At 47.0% G+C, this 21,321-nt stretch overlaps 1 protein-coding gene across 4 annotated transcripts in view; it reads left to right on the forward strand.

Annotated features, from left to right (window-relative positions):
- depdc5 (DEP domain containing 5, GATOR1 subcomplex subunit) overlaps positions 1 to 21,321 on the forward strand; it is a 157,207-nt gene that overhangs the window by 118,418 nt on the left and 17,468 nt on the right. For 3 of the 4 annotated variants that reach the window (XM_080208529.1, XM_080208530.1, XM_080208531.1), the window contains exons 33-37: positions 498 to 581; positions 3,972 to 4,104; positions 5,980 to 6,088; positions 9,322 to 9,546; positions 18,456 to 18,625. In XM_080208529.1, coding sequence (XP_080064655.1) covers positions 498 to 581; positions 3,972 to 4,104; positions 5,980 to 6,088; positions 9,322 to 9,546; positions 18,456 to 18,625 — 721 coding nt within the window. The remainder of the gene's footprint in view (positions 1 to 497; positions 582 to 3,971; positions 4,105 to 5,979; positions 6,089 to 9,321; positions 9,547 to 18,455; positions 18,626 to 21,321) is intronic. The other variant, XM_080208532.1, reaches the window with a different exon arrangement.

Genomic DNA, 21,321 nt, shown 5'->3' on the forward strand with positions numbered 1-21,321 from the left:
GTGAAGGAACAGCGATACGTTTCCAAGTCAGGATGCTGAGTAACTTGGAGAGGAATTTGTAGGTAGTGTTCCGATGTGTCTGCCCTTGTCCTTTGAGGTGGTAGAGGTTGTGGGTTTGGAATATGCTGTTGAAGAAGCCTTGTATGCACGCTGACTGTACGGTTTTAAGGTGCAATAAAAAAAAGTCTGATGAGTGTGTTAATCACAGCATCGGAATTCTGCTCAGGAAGAAAGCATTTAAACAATCTTCTTCAAACCCTGCAGGCGTTAGAGCCAGTATAGGTAAAGTTCTTGAAGAACTCACTGCGTCAGGATTCTGTAATTAAGCTGCTGTACATTACTAAGTGCAGCGTAGCTAAAACAGCTGCTACGATGGGATTCGAACCCGGATCCCCAGAATATTAGCTGAGTTTCTAGATTGCTAGTTTAGTGATAATACCACTAGGCTATTGCCTTCCCTGTATCTACAATATTCAGTGTGTTTTGTTATGTTGCAGCAACCAGCTGTCCTCTGGGATCGCAAATTCACTCACCTCCTCCTCATCCCTGGCAGAAATTCTGGAAACTATGAAGCATCCGACGTGAGTGTTTAAATTAACCGGCTTTTCCCTGCCTGTGTGTCTGTGAGACTGGCTGTTCCTGTACACTTCAGTGTTTAAAGTTTATTTATTAGTGTCACAAGTAGGCTTACATTAACATTGCAATGAAGTTACTGTGAAATCCCCTAGTTGCCTCACTCCAGCGCCTGTTCAGGTACACTGAGGGAGAATTTAGCATGGCCGATCCACCTAACCATAAGATATAGGAGCAGAATTAGGTTCATCGAGTCTGCTCCACCATTCAATCATGGCTGATTTTTTTTTTTCTCATCTCCATTCCCCTCATAACCCCTGATCCCCTTATCAATCAAGAACCTATCTATCTCTGTCTTAAAGACATTCAATGACCTGGCCTCCACAGCCTTCTGTGGCAAAGAGTTCCAGAGATTCACCACTCTCTGGCTGAAGAAATTCCTCCTCATCTCCGTTTTAATGGATCGTCCCTTTAGCTTGAGGTTGTGCCCTCTGGTTCTAGTTTTTCTGACTAATGGAAACATCCTCTCCAAAGCCGCTGTATCTAGCCCTCACAGTATCCTCTAAGTTTCTATAAGATCCCCCCTCGTTCTTCTAAACTCCCAACAAGTACAGACCCAGATCCTCAACCATTCCTCATACAACAGGTTCTTCATTCCAGGGGACCATTCTTGTGAACCTCCTCTGGACTCTTTCCAAGGCAAGCACATCCTTAGACCTGGGATTCAAAACTGCTCACAGTATTCCAAATGGGGTCTGACCAGAGTCTTATACAGCTTCAGAAGTACATCCGTGCCCTTGTATTCTTGCCCTCTCGACACGAATGCTAACATTGCATTTGCCTTCCTAACTGCCAACTGAATTTGAGCGTTAACCTTAAGAGAATGTTAAACAATGACTCCCAAGTCCCTTTGTGTTTCTGGTTTCCTAAGCATTTTCCCATTTAGAAAATAGTCTATGCCTCCATTCCTCCTTCCAAAGAGCATAACCTCACACTTTTCCAAATTGTATTCCATCTGCCACTTCTTTGCCCACTTTCCTAATCTGTCCAAGTCTTTCTGCAGCCCCCCCACTTCCTCAATACTACCTGCTCCTCTACTTTCCTTTGTATCTTCTGTAAACTTAGAAACAGTGCCTTCAGTTCCTTCCTCCAAATCATTAATGTATATTGTGAAAAGTTGTGCTCCTAGCACTGACCCCTGAGGCACACCACTAGTCACCGGCCGTCATCTTGAAAAAGACCCCTTTATCCCCACTTTCTGCTTTAGGCCAGCCAACCAATCCTCTATCCATTCCAGCCAACCAATCCTCTATCCATTCCAGCCACGATCTTACCCATAACACCATGGGCAGCACTTTCTGACTGTGGGAGGAAACCCAAGCAGACACGGGGGGGATGTGCAGACTCTGCGCAGATAGTGACCCAAGCCAGGAATCGAACCCTGGTCCTTGGCGCTGTGAGGCAGCAGTGCTAACCACTGTGCCGCCCTCCTTTATGTAAAAATTTTATTGTTTATTTACCAGATGTTTATAGTAACAGACGTAACCCTGTTAGGTATGGAATTTGGTCCTAAGGTTACAACAGATAAATGCAGGAGCTTCATTGGCCTTTCCCGATGAGAACAAGGATGAAATAGTTCAGACCCGTGAGTGGTTGTTTAGGGTACAGCTCCAGAGGTCCTGTATCTGGGGGCTGGTTTAGCTCAGTTGGCTGGATGGCTGGTGATGCAGAGCAGTGCCAACAGGACAGGTTCAATTCCCATACCAGCTAAGGGTATTCATGAAGGCAGTACAATGGTTAGCACTGCTGCCTCACAGGTCAGGGACCCAGGTTCAATTCCCAGCTGGGGTCACTGTCTGTGTGGAGTTTGCACGTTCTCCCTGTGTCAGCGCGGGTTTCCTCCAGGTGCTCCAGTTTCCTCCCACAGTTCGAAAAATGTGCTGGTTACATACATTGGCCGTGCTAAATTCTCCCTCAGTGTACCCAAACAGGCGCCAGAGTGTGGCGACTAGGGGATTTTCACAGTAATTTCATTGCAACGTTAATGTAAGCCTTATTTGCGACACTAATAAATAAACTTAGGCTCTACCCTCTGAACCTTGCCCCTAGCCTGAGGTGTGGTGATCACCAGCAGTCAGTTCTCTCCCCCTAAAAGGGGCGAGCAGACATCTGGGACTGTGGCGACTTGATCTTTACCACAGCGCGGAGCAGCCCAGAGTACAGCAACTTCAGTGTGGAGAATGTCTCGAGCTTCAGAAGGATTGGGCAAAACAATCATTAAGCCTAAGAAAAATAGATTCAGGAGTCCAAAGTCCTGGACAAAGATCTGGGGATTGTGCAGCAGGAGGGAGCATTGAAACAATATTCTCCCTATTGCTGTCCCATATGAACATTACCTTGTGCAGCTCCTTGTGTTTTGGCAGGAGACGATCGGTACCTCTTTCCAGTTCTCAAGTGACTGTCCCAGAGCTCTGAGCTCAGTTCTAACAAAGTGGGGTGGGGAGCTAATGTGATTTAAAGAAACTGGGGTTTGGATTCTCTAGCTGTGTTTGCCTGAAACCGGAGATTCCCGCCTAACTTTAATGGACCTTCACATAGTCCCCCACCACCCGCTAGGATTCCAGTGGCTGGTGGGATGGGAGAATTCCGATGGGAGAATGTTGAATTGTGAGTGCGCAAAATACCAAGTTTAAAGTTTTAAAGTGTATTTCTTAACGTCACAAGGAGGCTTACATTAACACTGCAATGAAGTTACTGTGAAAATCCCCTAGTTGCCACACTCCAGTGCCAGTTCGGGTACACTGAAGGAAATTTATCACTCCCAGCGCACCCAACCAACATGTCTTTCGGACTGTGGGAGGAAACCAGAGGAAACCCATACAGTCACGGGGAGAACGTGCAAACTCCGCATAGACAGTGACCCAAGCCGGGAATCGAACCCGGGTCCCTGGCGCTGTGAGGCAGCAGTGCTAACCACTGTGCCACAGAGTCAGGTTGAGGATGGTGGAGAGGTCACTTTAAAATACACGATAATTCCATGTATTGTTGAAACGTAGAACATCGTGTTGGATTGCTTTAAAGCTGGAAGTGTGTCTGATCTCAGGCTGTGCTGTTTGTGCGGTCAATTAATAAACTGCCATGTTAATAAGAGTGCTAATTAATAAGGTAATGTGCAAACCAGGCTGGGAAGTTATGGGGCAGAATTTTCCCATCCAGCCCGCCACGGGAATCATAGTGGGTGGGACACAGACCGTGTGAAGGTCCGTTGACCTTGGGATTTTCCAGTCTTGGAGCAAGCGCAGCTGGAAAATCCCGCCCACAATCTTTTTTAAAATGCTTTTAATGGATTATGAATGAATTGGGGAAATGTGGTATTTCTGCTTGTTCTCCGTTCCCAGGACTGGTATTCAGCTACTCCCAGAACAGAGGGGCTTGCACCCCAATTGCTTCATCAGTGCAGAGGTGGTCCACTGGCTTATCAGCAATGTCGAAGGTGTCCAGACCCAGCCCATGGCCATTGACATCATGCAGGTAAGTGCGCAGACAACAATTCCTTCTCATTGCTCCTTCGACAGAGTTTGTGAAGGCCCTGGTGTACCCACAGCTGTGCAGGTCTACAATTGGCCTCAGTGCCCCCTGGTCTGAGAACATTTCACCCAGCTCCGTGGTCGCTGTCCCAAGACAGTCTGCGTGTTTGTGTAGCCAGGAGAGATGATCAGGCGTGGCTTTGATGCTTTGTCATCCTTGGTCAAGTAGCCAGATTCTCTTGTTAAGAATGGGCAGTGGAGCGAAATGGCAAAGGGGGCAGGTTTCACCCACTGAGGCCCTCATAGAAGTTAGCGCCGTGGTGAGGTGGGGGAGGGAATCGGATCATCACCGGAAACTACACCTTTGCTGAAAACTGCAAGGAGGTGCAAACATCAGCAGAGCCAGTGTGCGAATTAATGTTTGCAGTGGAGGGGGGGGAAGTGCTCACTATCAGCAGTGCGAAATAGACTCGAATGGAACTGGCAGGGTGAATTTGGAAGTCAAGTGAGAAAGTATTATCAAACTAATGACGGTGTGAAACGCCCTGTGAGTTCACACTGATTAAACTGAATTGATATCTTTATAACCCCTCCCTCTTGTTATTTTAGAATTCCTTAATCTTTCACTTTAAAAACCCAAGTTTTCATCTCACTCACTTTGTTGTTTCTAATTTTCAAATCCCCTGAGTTTTAACCTACCAGTTTTCTCAAATTGGTTCCTTTATAACAGTTTCCAAAAAACGTTTGCAAATCTGAACTTTTTGAAAAAAAGAAGTTACACGGTTCTTCATAAACTCTCCTGTCCTTGCTCCACCACCCCGCTGCCCAGTTCCCGGGAGTCCCAGCTTCCCTGCCAAGGCAGATATCCAGAGACCCTGGCTCACAGAGCTCAGTCTGCCACTGCCTTTCGTGAGAAACAGCTTCTCCCAGAGACCCAGGCCAGATCTGAAACTCCCGTGATCCTGTGTCTGCGTGTGCATGTCTGCACGTGTGTATGTGTCGTATGGGTGTTTACTGCTGACACTGTATAAGGCTCTGGTCAGACCCCATTTGGAGTATTGTGAACCGTTTTGGGCCCTGTATCTAAGGAAGAATGTGCCGGCCTTGGAGGGGGTCCAGAGGAGGTTCACAAGAATGATCCCGGGAATGAAGGGTTTGTCATACGAGGACTGGCTGAAGAGTGTGGGTTTGTACTCGATGGAGTTTGGAAAGGATGAGGGGGATCTCATTGAAATTTACAGTGGACGTGGAGAGGATGTTTCCACTAGTGAGAGAGACTAGAACTCGAGGGCACAACCTGAGAATGAAGGGACACTCCTTTAAAACTGAGATGAGGGGGAATTTCTTCACACAGAGGGTGGTGAATCTGTGGAACTCATTGCCACAGAGGGCTGTGGAGGCCAGGTCATTGAGTGTCTTTCAGACAGAGATAGAAAGGTTCTTAATCAACTGGGGGATCAAAGGTTAAGGGAAGAAGGTAGGAGAATGGGGATAAGAACCATATCAGCCATGATTGAATGGTGAAGCAGGTTTGATGGGCCGAATGGTCTAATTCTGCTCATACGTCTTATGGTGTGTGCATGTGCTTTTAAGTTTATTAGTGTCACAAGTAGGCTTCCTGTGCATGTGTGTGTGTGTGTGTGTGTGTGTGCGCACACATGTGCGTGTGTGTGTGTGTGTATATATATGGGTACATTTGCATGTGAGTGGGTGTATATGGGTGTGCGCACGTGTGACTGGGTGTGTGTGGGTATGCGTATCTGTTCCATCCCGCTGACACTGGCACCCCGTAGGCCTCTGCTGGCTTTGCTGATCTTGGTAGATATTTAATGACAGAGCTTGTGAAGCTGACCGTTGCTCTGTGTGCTCCTTTCTGCAGAAGATGCTGGATGAGCAGCTCATTGTCCATGCTTTTGGGGAGTCAATGCGGGCGTTTGTGTACGGCTTCTACCTGTACAGGCTTGTCACGGACAAAGACACCGAGAAAGGTAAAAGTGTACTTCAGAAAAACAATTTTGATAACTGGCTTGTTAATGATCAAAGTTACATGCACAGGGCGGCACGATAGCACAGTGGTTAGCACTGCTGCTTCACAGGGTCCTGGGTTCAATTCCCGGCTCGGGTCACTGTCTGTGTGAAGTTTGCACATTCTCCTCGTGTCTGCGTGGGTTTCCTCCGGGTGCTCTGGTTTCCTCCCACAGTCCAAAGACGTGCGGGTTAGGTTGATTGGCCATGCTAAGAAATTGCCCCTTAGTGTCCAGGGATGCGTAGGTTAGAGGGATTAGTGGGTATAATATGTAGGGATATGGGGGTAGGGCCTGGGTGGGATTGTGTTCAGTGCAGACTTGATGGGCCGAAGGGCCTCTTTCTGCACTGTAGGGTTCTATGATTCAAATACAATTCTCCAAACTGTTCACACTGCCCCATCCCACATACACACCAATCACATCCCTCAGACACACCAATCCTCACCTCTTGGCTAGAGGAATTATTCTCTTCCACCCATTAGTTGGAGAGCTGTCCCCACTGGGCCCCCTCCAGCTATACTCCAGGTACCAGAGTGAGAGGCAGCATTCCCAGTGTCCCTGTCTGTGGGTGCTGCAGCCTGAACGTTCCAAATGCTGGCCAGCTTGTCTGAAACTTGCTGTGCGTGGTCCCTTTAAGAGAAACCTTTCCCCTGACCAAATGGCCACATCACCTCGCCCACCCTCCCATAATGACCGGGAAGCTGAGTAACAGACCGTTAATTGCTTTCAGTGACTCTGCACAACATGTATTTCTGTCGTGTTTCCAACATTACAGTAGCGAGCGGGATTTTCCAACCGGAAATTCCCAGCCAAGGCCAGCGGACCTTTAAACGGTCCGTCAGATTCCCTGTCCCGCCCGCGATGATTCCCGTGGTGGCAGGACAGGAAAGTTCCACCCAGTGACACTGCTTCCAAAATAGCCGACTGACTGGGGTGTCCTGGGGGTTGTGAAGGGCGCTATATAAATGTAAGACTTAACGCCAGGTTATGAATTGACCCACTGAGCCAACTGTCAGAAAATGAAAACAGAATTCTTTAGACAATCAAAGGGTTAGTCGGGCTAGCTTTTTTTCTGTGATGTGATGTCCCCTTTTTACCTTTAGAGAAACTAAGCTCCAAAACGCAGGCAGCAGGAGAGTGCAAGCTGCCTCTTGGTGTGCCTTTGTTGTGTGTACTTGTGCAGAGCCGAGGGATTCAGCATAACCTGTGATGGTAAATTGTGACAACGGAAACGCACAAAGCTTGATCCACGCTCTCGGTTTTCAGATTTTGTCTCTGGAGCAGCCAGATGTGATGTTGATTTGATTTATTATTGTCACATGTCTTAGTGTACAGTGAAAAGTGTTGTTTCTTGCGCACTATACAGACAAAGCATACCGTTCATAGAGAAGGAAAGGAGAGAGCGCAGAATGTAGTGTTGCGGTCATAGCTGGGGTGAAGAGAAAGATCAACTTAATGCGAGGCAGGTCCATTCAAAAGTCTGTCAGCAGCAGTGAAGAGGCTGTTCTTGAGTCAATTGGAACGTCACCTCAGATTTTTGTATCTTTCCAAACGAAAGAAGGTGGAAGAGAGAATGCCCGGGGCCTGCGGTGTGATGGGCTACCTGAATTGCACCTTTTCATCACTTGGACTCCATGAGAAAGGGGATTTTATCAGAAAGACTTTGTGTTGGTCAGATCTCCAGACCCCTTTGGTATTGTTCAAGTTGAATTTTTTTTGTCGCTTTTGGGAGCTGTTAATACCTGGTGCCTTCTCCCTTTAATCTTTGTTTTTCTTGATATGCGATAGGACTTATTTAAAGGAGGTTGACTGTGAGCTGGTAAGTCATACCTTTGCTGGAGTCAGAAGATGTTTGAGTTCAATTCCTGTTCTAGAAGCTGGAGCAGACAGAATCCAGCTTGCTCTCAGTGCAATGACGAAGTGATGCTGCAGTACCAGAGGTGCTGTCCATCAAATGAGATGGATGTCAAGAGATCCTGTGGCATGCTTGTTTGTTTGTTATTTCTCCATTGGGTAAGTTCCCAAACTTTTTCTTAATTTCTTTGGGTATAACTGCTGCCCCAGATCCAAACTTCAATGCCCCAGGTTCGCATCTCCCTCTGAGACTGGATCCTGAACTTCCTAACCTACAGATCACAATCAGTAAGGATAGGCAACAACACCTCCTCCATGATCATCCTCAACACCGGTGCCCTACAAGGCTGTGTTCTCAGCCCCCTCCTTATACACCTGTGACCGTGCGGCCAAACTCCCCTCCAATTCGATTTTCAAGTTTGCTGATGACATCACCGTAGTGGGTCGGATCTCAAACACTGACAGAGTACAGGAATGAGATAGAGAATCTGGTGCGGCAACAATAATCTCTCCCTCAATGTCAACAAAATGAAGGAGATTGTCATCGACTTCAGGAAGTGCAGTGGAGAACATGCCCCTGTCTACATCAACAGGGACAGGGCCGAGAGCTTCAAATTTTTAGGTGTCCAGATCACCAACAAGTTGTTCTGATCCCCCCCCCCATGCCGACACTATAGTTCAGAAAGCCCACCAATGCTTCTGCATTCTCAGAGACTAAGGAAATTTGGCACGTCAGCTACGACTCTCGTCAACTTTTACAGATGCCCCATAGAAAGCATTCTTTCTGGTTGTATCACAGCTTGGTCTGGGCTCCTGCTCTACCCAAGACCGCAAGAAACTACAAAAGGTTGTGAATGGAGCCCAGTCCATCAGACAAACCAGCCTCCCATCCATCGACACTGTCTACACTTCCCACTCCCACGGAAAAGCAGCCAGTGTAATTAAGGATCCCACACACCCCGGATATTCTGTCTTCCACTTTCTTCCATCCGGAAAAAGATACAAAAGTCTGAGGACACCTACCAACTGACTCAAGAACAGCTTCTTCCCTGCTGCTGTCAGACTTTTGAATGGACCTACATTGCATTAAGTTGATCTTCCTCTACCCTAGCTATGACTGTAACACTACATTCTGCACTGTCTCCTTTCCTTCTCTATGAACAGTATGCTCTGCCTGTATAAAACGCAAGAAACAATACTTTTCACTGTGCATTAATACATGTGACAATAAATCAAATCAAGGTGGTGAAACACTGATTGAGAGAATGCTAATTCCTGTATAAAATGGCCGCTCGCTAAACTGTTTGAAAGTGACTCTCTTCCCATCCTCCCACTCACAGGAAGTTTGCAGTCTTCCACGATTTGGTATACATCGACGATGGACGACCTGGCTGCGTTCCAGCGCAAGTGGTTTGAGGTGGCTTTCCTCACGGAAGAGAGGCTTCACGTTGACATTCCTGCCTTCCTGTTGCCGTGGTTACCCAGTAGGCCCGCGTCCTATGCAAGTAGGCACAGTTCCTTCAGCCGCAGTTTTGGAGGACGGAGTCAAGCTGCTGCCTTACTAGGTAGATGCACACCACAGACAGCGGGGCAGCGGTCTCCAAGGGAATGAGTTCATGTGGACAACAGCCATTTGCCTTCGCCCCAGCCCCCCGTTCTCCTCATCAGCTGCTCAAACCATTCATTTGCCTGTGTTTATCTATTCTGTGTTTGCTTCACAAGGCAGAAATCCCTTGTTTTATCATAGCTTCCTGAATCTCGAACCCATAGTAACTTCATACAGACTGAGAGGGGATCCCATAGAAACTGATAAAATTCTAACAGGGTTAGACAGGGTAGCTTCAGAAAGAATGTTCCCAATGGTGGGGGAGCCCAGAACTAGGGATCATAGTTTGAGGATAAGGGGTGAACTTTTAAGAAATGAGGCGAGGAGGAATTTCTTCACCCAGAGGGTGGTGAATGTGTGGAATTCACTCCCATAGAATGTAGTTGAGGCCAAAACGTTGTCTGATTGCAAGAAGAAATTAGGCATAGCTCTTGGGGCTAAAGAGATCATGGGATATTGGGGTGGAGGGTCAGGAAATTGAATTTGATGATCAGCCATGATCAAAATGAATGGTGGAGTAGGCTCGAAGGGCCTCCTCCTTCTCCTACTTCCTATGTAGGAGACAACACTTGGGGTACATAAGTTGCTTGGTTTAATTAAAGAGGGAGAATCTGTGGGGGGAGGGAGCAGGATGCTGTGCTTTCTCTTTAAATTATGTGTCCACATCCCATCAGCTTTCTCACAGAAACAAAATGTTATCAATATGAATTTTATTCATTTTTGTTCCCCAACCTATAAGCTCAGGTCTGTCAGCTCCCCTTCCTGTCTCTGCTGCTCATCAGAGGTGCTGCCAGTGTCCTAGATTTCATCGAGGATAGAGGCTCTCATTCCAAACCAGGTCACGAGAATCTAGATGAGCCATGGTGTCCCGTACACATAGTTAGCCGCTCTGAAGCAGAGATTTCTATCATCGAATGGTTCCACGTCAGTGCAGAAGAGGCTAAAGTTCAGACTCCCGTTGACATCTTTTATTCATTCATGGGACATCATTTATCACCCATCCCTCGTTGCCCTTGAACTGAGCGTCTTGCTCAGCCATTTCAGAGGGCAGTTGAGAGTCAACCACATCGCTGTGGCTCTGGAATCACATGTGGGCCAGACTGGGTAAGGACGGCAGATTTCCTTCCCTAAAGGACATTAGTGAACCAGATGGCTTTTTCCGACAATGAATAATGGTTTCATGATCATCAGTAGATCCATAATTCTAGATTTTTTTTTTATTGAATTCAAATTCCACCACTTGCCATGGTGGGATTCGATCCCAGGACCCTAGAACATTGGCTGAGTTTCTGGATTAATAGCCTACCAATAATACCACTAAGCCATCTCCTCTCTCAGACACTGTGGCTTCCTTCTTTTACTCGACTGTGGCAGCTGCAAAGGGCCAGCGGTGCTTTCAACAGAGAGTATCGGATCATTCCCTCAGCCTTTCCTTCACAACTAAAGGAACCGAGCGTCTTGTGTTCACCTTGTAATGAAAACACTAACGTTACCTAGGCTTTTTGTTTTAAATTAATTTGTGGGATGTGGGCGTCGCTGCCCACTTCTGGTTGACCTGAGAAGGCTGCCACTTTCACTGTGGTATCTGTAGTAGTTTGAAGCAGCAGTGTGAATTGTGAGGCCCCTCAGAAGGCAGTGAAGTGTCGGCCATGTTGGGGTGGGCCTGAGGTCACGTGGAAGCCAGGTTTCCTTTCCTGAACCAACTGTGTTCTTAACCACAATCTGATGGCTTCATTTTGAAAAGCTGAGATTAATTTAACAATCTCAGACCGCCAATGGCATATTTAATAACCTTCAAACTCAACAATGAAAAATATTTTAATTTATTTTGCCCTGCCTCCTTTCCACTCTCTAATCCTTCCCTTTTATTTTAACTTTAATTAGAATGTTTTTTGATCCAGTTTAATCATAAAATCAATCATAGAATCCCCACAGTGCAGAAGAGGCCGTTCGGCCCATCGAGTCTGCACCAACAACAATCCCACCCAGGCCCTAGCACTGTAACCCCTCATATTTATGCTGCTAGTCCCCCTAACACCAGGGGACAATTTAGCAATCAACCAAACTTCCACATGTTTGGACTATGGGAGGAAACTGGAACACCCAGCCAAAACCCACGCAGCCACAGGGAGAACATGCAGCCTCTGCACAGACAGTGACACGAGGCCAGAATTGAACCCGAGTCCCTGGCGCTGTGAGGCAGCAGTGCTAACCCCCATGCCACCCAAATACACTTCCGTGATGGGGAACCGAACCTGGGCACAGCAGTGAGAGCACCATCTTAACCGTCAGCCACCAGGGAAAACCTGATCATTCTCATTACAGTTTGGGTATGGGAGCCGCTTTGAAGGAAGTCCTTTCACTGACTGAAGCACAGACTGAGGAGAGGGCTGATCCTGTCAGGGGTATGATGGATCGAGTAACTGTTTAAAAAGCAATAACAGGCTGTCCAAGCTGCTGTTTCCATGCCCCAGGGCTATCGGGATAATTAAAATCACTCATGGTGCAGGAAGTGTTTATTCAGATAAAATTTCTAAAACAGGATGGGTCTTGATCACATTGAGTCAAGCCAATTACCCGGAATAAATGGTTTTAATTTTACAGAACCTCCAAGCTCATAACTGAAACTGAAGCAGGTGGAGCCTCCACAATGGCACAGTGGTTAGCACTGCTGCCTCACAGTGCCAGGGACCCGGGTTCGATTCCCGGCTTGGGTCACTGTCTGTACGGAGCCTGCACATTCTCCTTGTGCCTGCATGGGTTTTCTCTGGATTCTCTGGTTTCCTCCCACAAGTCCAAAGACGTGTTCTCCAAGGGGCGAGTGTTAGCTGGATTGGCCATGATAAATTGCCCCTTAGCATCCAGAGATGTGTAGGATGGGTGGATTAGCGGGGTAAATACATAGGGCTACGTGGAAAGGGTCTGGGTCAGATGCTCTATCAGAGAGTACAGACCCAATAGGCTGAATGGATTCTCTGATTCCTGATTTCGGAGTGGCACCAAGTGCAGTCAGTGGAGGATAGTCACACAGGTTAGGTGTGTAAAAGCAATCGGAGTGATTTACAGCAGACCTGCCTGAGTGACAGGGGAATGACCCAGTCATCACCATTCTGACTGGGGCTTGTGACGCCACAGTATTCAGAAAGCCAGGGTGTAACTGGAGGTTAGGTGAGAATAATTAACCATCCGAAAACCCTTCTACTTCACAGAGTGAGGGGGTGTGATAGGTTCTTTCATTCATAGCTGAGGGCACAACTTATTCACCAAACAAGGACTGCCTGTTGAAACAGACTCCACAGAACTGGCAAACTTCTGCCAATTTCCACCCAGTAAGCTTTTACTAACCACCCAAAAAATGCTTATTCTGACAAAACTCTGCATTGTTTCCATGATGGTGCAGCTGCTGAAATCCATTCCGGCTGTTTTATGCTGAGCTTTCAGGCTAACGTACTGTATCCATTCATATTCTGACTTCTGGTTAGTGCCTAATGTCCATGAAGCTTTTGCTAAATCTCCACCCTGTCCACATGATCTCATTGGTTCCTCTCTTGGGTATCATTGACCGAGTCCATTTGCTGAGCCTGTGATGTGGAACTGCATGTGTAACTGGAGCTCAGGAACAAGCTCAAACAACTCACTGTGATCTAAGGAATCCCCCACCAGTAACCTGTCCCATTAGATTATCCTGCATGACCTCCTTCCCTCTTTAATGTGGTTAATCTGGGGCACAACGGTGCAGCACGGTGGCACAGTGATTAGCACTGCTACCTCACAGTGCCAGGGTCCCAGGTTCAATTCCAGCCACGGGTCTGTGTGGGGTTTGCACATTCTCCGCGTGTCTGCACGGTTTCCTTCGGGTTCTTTGGTTTCCTCCTGCAGCCCAAAGATGTGTTGGTTAGGTGAATTGGCCGTGCTAAATTGTCCATTAATGTCAGGGGGGACTAGCTAGGGGTTATGGGGATAGGGTCTGGGTGGGACTGTGGTCGGTGCAGATTCGATGGACTGAATGGCCTGCACCGTAGATCCTATGATTCTATGAAGTTGACTTGGTAAAGACTTTAAAGATCTTGTGAGATCGGCGATACAGTGCTAAGTTCTATAGGTTGGGAAGGCCCCCACCACACTCTGAATTTGCTGATTTTGACAGGGATGGAGGATTCACTCTGACTGTTACTGACCGCCATCCAGTGACCCCGTGCTGGGCAGTGTGGGTATTTGGTGAGGATGGAATCAGACTTGTTGGCACAGTGCAGTCAAACATTCTGGCAACTGCCTGGAAGTGTCCAGTGGTTCACCAAAGCTATTTATTGAGCCAGTTGTTTCAACTTAGGGCTGTCCAGAGAAGGTGGTAAAGAACTGAAGGTGGAAATACATTGTGATAATTATTACCATGTTTTGTGTCCCTCCCCTGGGATTATCACAGTCCTGCTCACCTTTAACAGGTGGGGGGATTGCTTCAGTGCTTGACTGAAGACTTGCAGCTGGGAGAAGAGCTCTCCTGATATTCCTCCCTATCCCTAATGTGCAGTAAGACCCAGTCCCTCTGTGATGCCTGAGTTCAGCTGATCAGTGGGAGGGGATGGTGGGTACAGACCCATTTGTCACCCCTCAGTTACAGTGGGAAGGGTGCAGAGTTGTAGGAAATGTCCAGCACATTACTGACGACCTGTTAAAAGCTGTGCACACTTTAGTGACCGAGGGGCTAACCCAGTCCACAGTTAAGGGCCTGTTAATCTGCAGGATCATGCCTGGTATCTCTGTCTCTCTCTGTCTCGGGCAGTGCCTCAAATCAAGGATTTGCCGCAGAGTAAATCCCACGGCAAGATCCGAAACATGGTGTCTTGCCGTGGGATTTACTCTGCGGCAAATCCTTGATTTGAGGCACTGCCCGAGACAGAGAGAGAGCCGTGCTGCTGTAGTGGTTGTGACTCTGTCCTATGGGTACTGGGAGGATTTGCATTGATCATCATAGAATCCCTACAGTGCAGAAGGAGGCCATTTGGCCCATCGAGCCTGCACCAACAACTGTCCCACCCAAGCCCTATCCCCATTTTTACCCCACGTATTTACCCTAGCTATTCCCCCGACACAAAGGGGCAATTTAGCTTGGCCAGTCAACCTAACCTACACATCATTGTGCTGTTGGAGGAAACCGGAGCACCCGGAGGAAACCCACGCAGACATGGGGAGAACATGCAAACTCCGCACAGACAGTGACCCAAGGTTGGAATTGAATCCGGGTCCTTGGTGCTGTGAGACCTGCCACAGTCTGAAAGGCATGCTGGTCAGGTGCATTGGCCATGCTAAATTCTTCCTCTGTGTACCTGAACAGGTGCTGGAGTGTGGCAACTAGGGGATTTTCGCAGTAACTTCATTGCAGTGTTAATGTAAGCCTACTTGTGACACTAATAAATAATTAAGTGTTTCCCTGGAGAGTGGAATTAGTGTCAGAGCACCTCAGTGTCCCCAGGATCAAGTGACTGAGGGACATATGGAATGTTTTCCTTTATTGAATACAAAAGCTGGGTTAAAGTCCAACAGGTTTATTTGGTAGTACCAGCCACTAGCTTTCAGAGTGCTGCATCAGGTAAGTGGGAGTTGTGTTCACAAACAGGACATATAAAAAGACAAACTCAATTTACAAACTAATGGTTGGAATGCGAGTCTTTACAGATAATCAAGTGACTGGAGAGAAGGTTGAGCACAGGTTAAAGAGATGTGTATTGTCTCCAACCAGGACAGTTAGTGAGATGTTGCAAGCCCAGGCAAGTTGTGGGGGTTACAGATAGTTTGACATGAACCCAAGATCCCGGTTGAGACCGTCCTCATATGTGCAGAACTTGGCTATCAGTCTCTGTTCAGCGACTCTGTGTTGTTGTGAAGGCCGCCTTGGAGAACGCTTACCCGAAGGTCAGAGGCTGAATGCCTGTGACAGCTGATGTGTTCGCCAACAGGAAGGGAACAGTCTTGCCTGGCGATTGTCGAGAGATGTTCATTCATCCGTTGTCGTAGCGGCTGCATGGTCTCTCCAATGTACCATGCTTCGGGACATCCTTTCCTGCAGCGTATCAGGTAGACAATGTTGGCTGTGTTACAAGAGTATGTACCGTGTACCTGGTAGATGGTGTTCTCTCGTGAGATGATGGCATCTGTGTCAATGACCCAGCACATCTAGCAGAGGTTGCTGTGGAGGGTTGTGAGGTGTTGTGGTCACTGTTCTCCTAAAGGCTGGGTAGTTTGCTGCGGACAGTAGTCTGTTTGAGGTTGTGTGGTTGCTTGAAGGCAAGAAGTGGGGATGGCCCTGGTGAGATGTTCATCTTTTATTTCGCCATAATGTGGAGATGGTGGCGTTGGACTAGGGTAAACACAGTAAGAAGTCTCACAGCACCAAGTTAAGTTCCAACAGGTTTATTTGGTAGCACAAGCTTTTGGAGTGTCACTCCTTCTTCAGGAGAGTTGTTTTATTGAGAATAGGGAAGGCTGAGGGGAGACCTAATCGACGTGTACGAAATGATGAAGGGCCCAATAGAATACACAAGAAAGACTTGTTTCCCCCAGCAAGGGGTAAGTTACCAGGCAACAAAGAAAGATCAGAGGGGACACGAGGAAAATCTTCTTCACCCAGAGGGTGGTGGGTGCCTGGAATTCGCTGCCCAAATTGGTGATTGAGGCCGAAAGCCTCAACTCATTTAAAAGGCTCTTGGATCAGTGTCTGAGGTGCTGGAAGCTGCACGGGATACAGACTAGAAAATGGATTTCTTTTTTATCTTTTTGGCTGGCGCAGATGTGATGGGCTGAATGGCCTCTTTCTGCACCGTAACCTCGCTATGGTCCTGAGTTTAGGCTATACATAAGCTGACAGGATGAGGTGGTGCTGGTGCCCCGGACTGTATCCCTGCAGGAATCATCACAGTAAAAAGCAGAAGCTGCAAAGTGCCTGTGTGAGAGGGTCCTCAGAATGCCAGCCTGCTCTGTCAGCAGCCAGCGAAGCAGAACTCCCGCTACAAAGTGCCTCTTACCATCTACAGCTGGGACAACAAATTATAGCTTTGTGCAGATGGGGATGAATTTACCAGAGAGATAATGATTACTTCCATCATCTCCTTTTATTCAGTCCTGTACCCAGTAATTATCTACCCTGCGCTGCAGAGACACACTCTGCGTTTCGCTTTATTCCTGAGCTGTTTTTCTGCCTTTTCTTTTTGATTCTAACCAGCCGGGAACCGAAGCGAACTGGCCTCAGCATTTTGCCAGTGAGAACCCGGAATCTGTACGGGGTCAGCATTTGTTGCTGATCTCTCATTCCCCTGAACGGAATGGCTTGCTCCCCCACCTCTTCAAAGGGCGTTTTAAGAGTCAAATGCATTGCTGTGGCTTTAGAGTCACACGTAGGCCAGACCAGGTAAGGACGGCAGATTTCCTTCCATAAAGGACAATAAGGGCAGCATGGCGGCGCACTGGTCAGCACATTCTCCCCGTGTCTGCGTGGGCTTCCTCCAGGTGCTCCGGTTTCCTCCCACAGCCTGAAAGACGTGCTGCTTAGGTGCATTGGCTATGGTAAATTCTCCCTCAGTGTACCTGAACAGGCGCCTGAGTGTGGCGACTGAGGGATTTTCACAGTAACTTCATTGCAGTGTCAGTGTAAGCCAACTTGTGAAGCTAAAAAAATAAACTTAAACTTTAAAACTTTAAACTTTAGTGAACCAGATGGGGTTTTTTTACGACAATCAACAGTGGTTTTGTGGCCATCTTTAGACTTTTAATTCGAGATTTTTACTGAATTCAAATTTCACCATCTATCAGGGATTCGAACCTGGGTCCCCAGATCATCACCCTGGGTCTCTGAATTACTAGTCCAGTGATAATATCACTGTGCCCACTGCCTCAGAAGTAATTTGTGACCTGTTACAATGTTAATGGTGCTTTATAAACCCAGGTTGTTGTCACTTTCTGCTGTTAATTTGGAACAATGAAGGGTACTTTCCTGGGTTCAGTTCTCTCATTGTCTGTCACACGTATTTTCACTCTGCTATTGAGTTAACCCATACAGTCTGACAGCTAATCCAACAGTAATGTAAGCCAGGATGAGACACAGCACCACCCCCTCCCTGTCTAAGACAGATACTTCGATCCAACACACAATTGTTTTTAGAATCCCTCTGAAGACCAGCGTGTTAACGCTTGATTAGATAATATCTGATTTGTGTCAGAAAGCTGCTGTATTCTAAACTAAGGTAAACGGGTCTGATCGGAGTTACTTCAAATGCTGCAACACCATTTCCACTCTGGTGTGTCCTGCTTTAGGTAAAATAACCCCTCTGTCTTCTGCCAAGGTGGAATCGTTTGCCCAATAGCCCTGTCGCACAACCAACAGGCTTTTCAATAACCTAGACAAATGAGCTAAATGCCTCACTGTTCTGACGAGATTTTCAAGGTATATTCCGATGAAGGAGGTGGTAAGTCAGACTCAGGAAACGCTTTTTTCCAGTCTGAGTTGGTGTATTGGAGGCAGAAGTCCCCATGAAATGGTGAACCTGTCCCTGAGCTCCATTAACTGGAGCTGCTTTCTCTCAAACTTTCCATTCCTCACACAAACCTCATTTTGAAAGTTTCTCCCCAACATTTGCAGCCTTTTGGAGAAGAAAGTTCCAGATTTCTAAGGTTTTGTGTAAAAAAAAAAAGGTGCTGCCTGATTTCCTGCCGAAATGATTTTACTCTAATTTCAAGATTATGCCTCATTCTCGATTCTCCCACATTGCTGGCCCTGGGGCGCAGGCGGCACCGCTAAGTAGCACTTTGAACGTAGTGAGATTTGAATTTAGTTTTAATTACTCCTTGCTGCTTCCTTCTGATCCTTTTCCCCTGCAGCTGCCACAGTCCCTGAGCAGAAGACGGTGACCCTGGACGTGGATGTGAATAACCGCTCAGGCCGTGTTGAATGGTGTAGTTGCTATTACCATGGGAACTACTCGATAAATGCTGCGTTTGAAGTCAAGTTGCACTGGATGGCTGTAACATCGGCTGTGCTCTTCGAAATGGTAGGTGGGGACAAGCAGTCCAGTTAGATCTCAGGAAAGGCTGAAAGCTGCAGACTGTCCAAAGATACTAACGTAAACTCAGCCGCTCCTATCTGCACCCAGGCCATGTTAAGTTAGGCAATGAGGAAACGCGGTCTTTAAATTAATTTTTGGCGTTTGTTTTTGGTAGCAAGGCCTTTATTTATTGCCCATCCCCTGAGAAGGTATTGGATTTCTGAGGAGGAATCCTTTGTATTGCAACCAAAGTATCAGAGTTATAAGTTTGTCCAGTCCTGGAGTATGCAGCTTATATAGTAAGAGATAGAAAGAATGGAGCGTAGAAGAATGAGGGGAGATTTGATAGAGGTGTATAAGATTTTGATGGGTATAGATAGAGTGAATTCAAGTAGGCTTTTTCCACTGAGGCTAGGGGAGGAAAAAACCAGAGGGGCATGGGTTAAGGGTGGAAGGAGAAAAGTTTAAAGGGAATATTGGGGGGGGGATTCTTCACACAGAGTGCGGTGGGAGTGTGGAATGAGCTGCCAGATGAAGTGGTGAATGCGGGCTCACTTTTAACATTTAAGAAAAACTTGGACGGGTACATGGCTGAGAGGGGTGTGGAGGGATATGGTCCAAGTGCAGGTCAGTGGGACGAGGCAAAAAATGGTTCGGCACAGACAAGAAGGGACAAAAGGCCTGTCTCTGAGCTGTAATGTTCTAAATAAGGTTTGAAGTGACCCAAAGAGTCGCTGTACGCATTTACACAAATCAGTGTTGGAAATACAGCAGTGTCAAATCTCTGATCAAAAGGGAGAGGAACAGACTGAGCGTGTCCTGTAAAATTTGGAATGTGCTGTTAGGAATTGCAGAGACTAGTAGCTGCTGCTTCCCAATAATGAGAGAACATCAAGTATCATCCACACAAACTGCAACAACCCCTTGTTTCCAAGACACTGTCTTGGAACAATCCTCCACCACAAGAACAAGCTCACAGTGGAACAAGCTGCCAAAGGAACTGGACAAAACCCCATCACTTCAAATCATCATATGTGGCCCATCTTTTGATTATTTCCATTTATAGGTTCTCAACACCTGGGCCTGCTATCGCAGCAGCTGGGTTAGTTCATGCCACTTGTATAAATGTTGATGCAATCCAGATATTAGCCTGAAGCAGAGGGTGAGCCGCTCTCTGGAACCTCTGCAGTGCACTTTCCAGTGTCACAGGATGTGGCCATCGCTGGCTAGGTCAGCATTTTATTGTCCACCACCAATTACCCTTCAGAAGGTGGTGAGCATCTGCGTTCCTGAACCACTGCTGTCATGTGGTATAGTTTCACTGGTTGAATGGACCCATCTCATATTAAGCTGATTTTTCTCTGCACCCTATCTATAACACTACACTCTGCACCCTCTCCTTCTCCCCTATATACTCGATGAACAGTATATTTTCTCTGTATAGTGTGCAAGAAACAATACTCCAACAACACTCAAGAAGCTTGACACCATCCAGAACAAAGCAGCCCGCTAGATTGGCACCACACCCACAAACATTCAATCCCTCCACCACTGACGCTCAGTAGCAGGAGTGTGTACTGTCTACAAGATGCACTGCAGCAATTCACCAAAGGTTTTTAGACAGCACCTTCCAAACCCACGATCACTCCTATCTAGAAGGACAAGGGTGAAGACATAGGAACACCACCACCTGCAAATTCCCCTCCAAGCCACTCACCATCCTCACTTGGAAATATATCACCGTTGCTTCGCAGTGGCTGGGTCAAAATCCTGGAATTCCCTCCCTAATGGCATCATGGGTCAACCCACAGCACATGGACAGCAGTGATTCAAGAAGGCAGCTCACCACCACCTTCTCAAGGACAACTAGGGATGGGCAATAAATGCTGGCCAGACAGTGATGCCCATGTCTCAGGAATGAATTTAAAAAATCGCCTGCATTCCAATACATGTGACAATATAGGGAGAGAGCTTTTTGACCTGAAGACAGTCTGTGAAGGAATGGTGATATATTTCCAAGTTGGGGTGGTGTGTGGCTCAGAGGGGACCTTGCAGGTGTTGCTGTTCACTTTGCTCATTCCTCTCGATGTTGGAGGCTGTGGGTTTGGAAGGTGCTGTCAGAGGAGCCTGGGTGAGTTGTTGCAGCGTTACACACTGCTGCTACTGTGCACCGGTGACGGAGAGAGTGAATGTTTAAGGTGATGAATGGGATGTTGATCCGTGCACTGGTTTGTCTTGGATGGTTTTGAGTTTTTACCATGCCTTCAGAGCCAGTGACCTTGCCAAGCACAGTCAGATTTATTCTTGGCTTGTAGCCAACAGTGAAAGACCCAGATGTTAGGAGCCATTGCCAAGAGTACAGACGTTGGTGCGAGTATAAGGATAGATTTAACAAACCAGTCCCACGCTGTCTGGTGTGACATGACGTGTTAGAGAAAGTACTGATATATTCTGCGACGGCTGAGAAGAAAAACTTGCAGTCCAGAAGGTAGCTTTAGTGCATTTTACTGACAAAACACCCGAATGAGAAATGTTTACCAGTAGATTTATAGCCTGATATCATTGCCAATAATCAGAAAACTGCGAGTATTCACTCACCTCTCATTACATTTCAGGCGAGGATAAAAAATATCTAATGTAAAATAATAATTGTATTTGAAATCTGAATAACTTCTGTCATTTTCAAACAAAAGTTCTGAAAA

This window comes from Carcharhinus amblyrhynchos, chromosome 20 (genome assembly GCF_965287045.1).
Source record: "Carcharhinus amblyrhynchos chromosome 20, sCarAmb.v2.hapA, whole genome shotgun sequence".
Taxonomy (NCBI): Eukaryota; Metazoa; Chordata; class Chondrichthyes; order Carcharhiniformes; family Carcharhinidae; genus Carcharhinus; species Carcharhinus amblyrhynchos.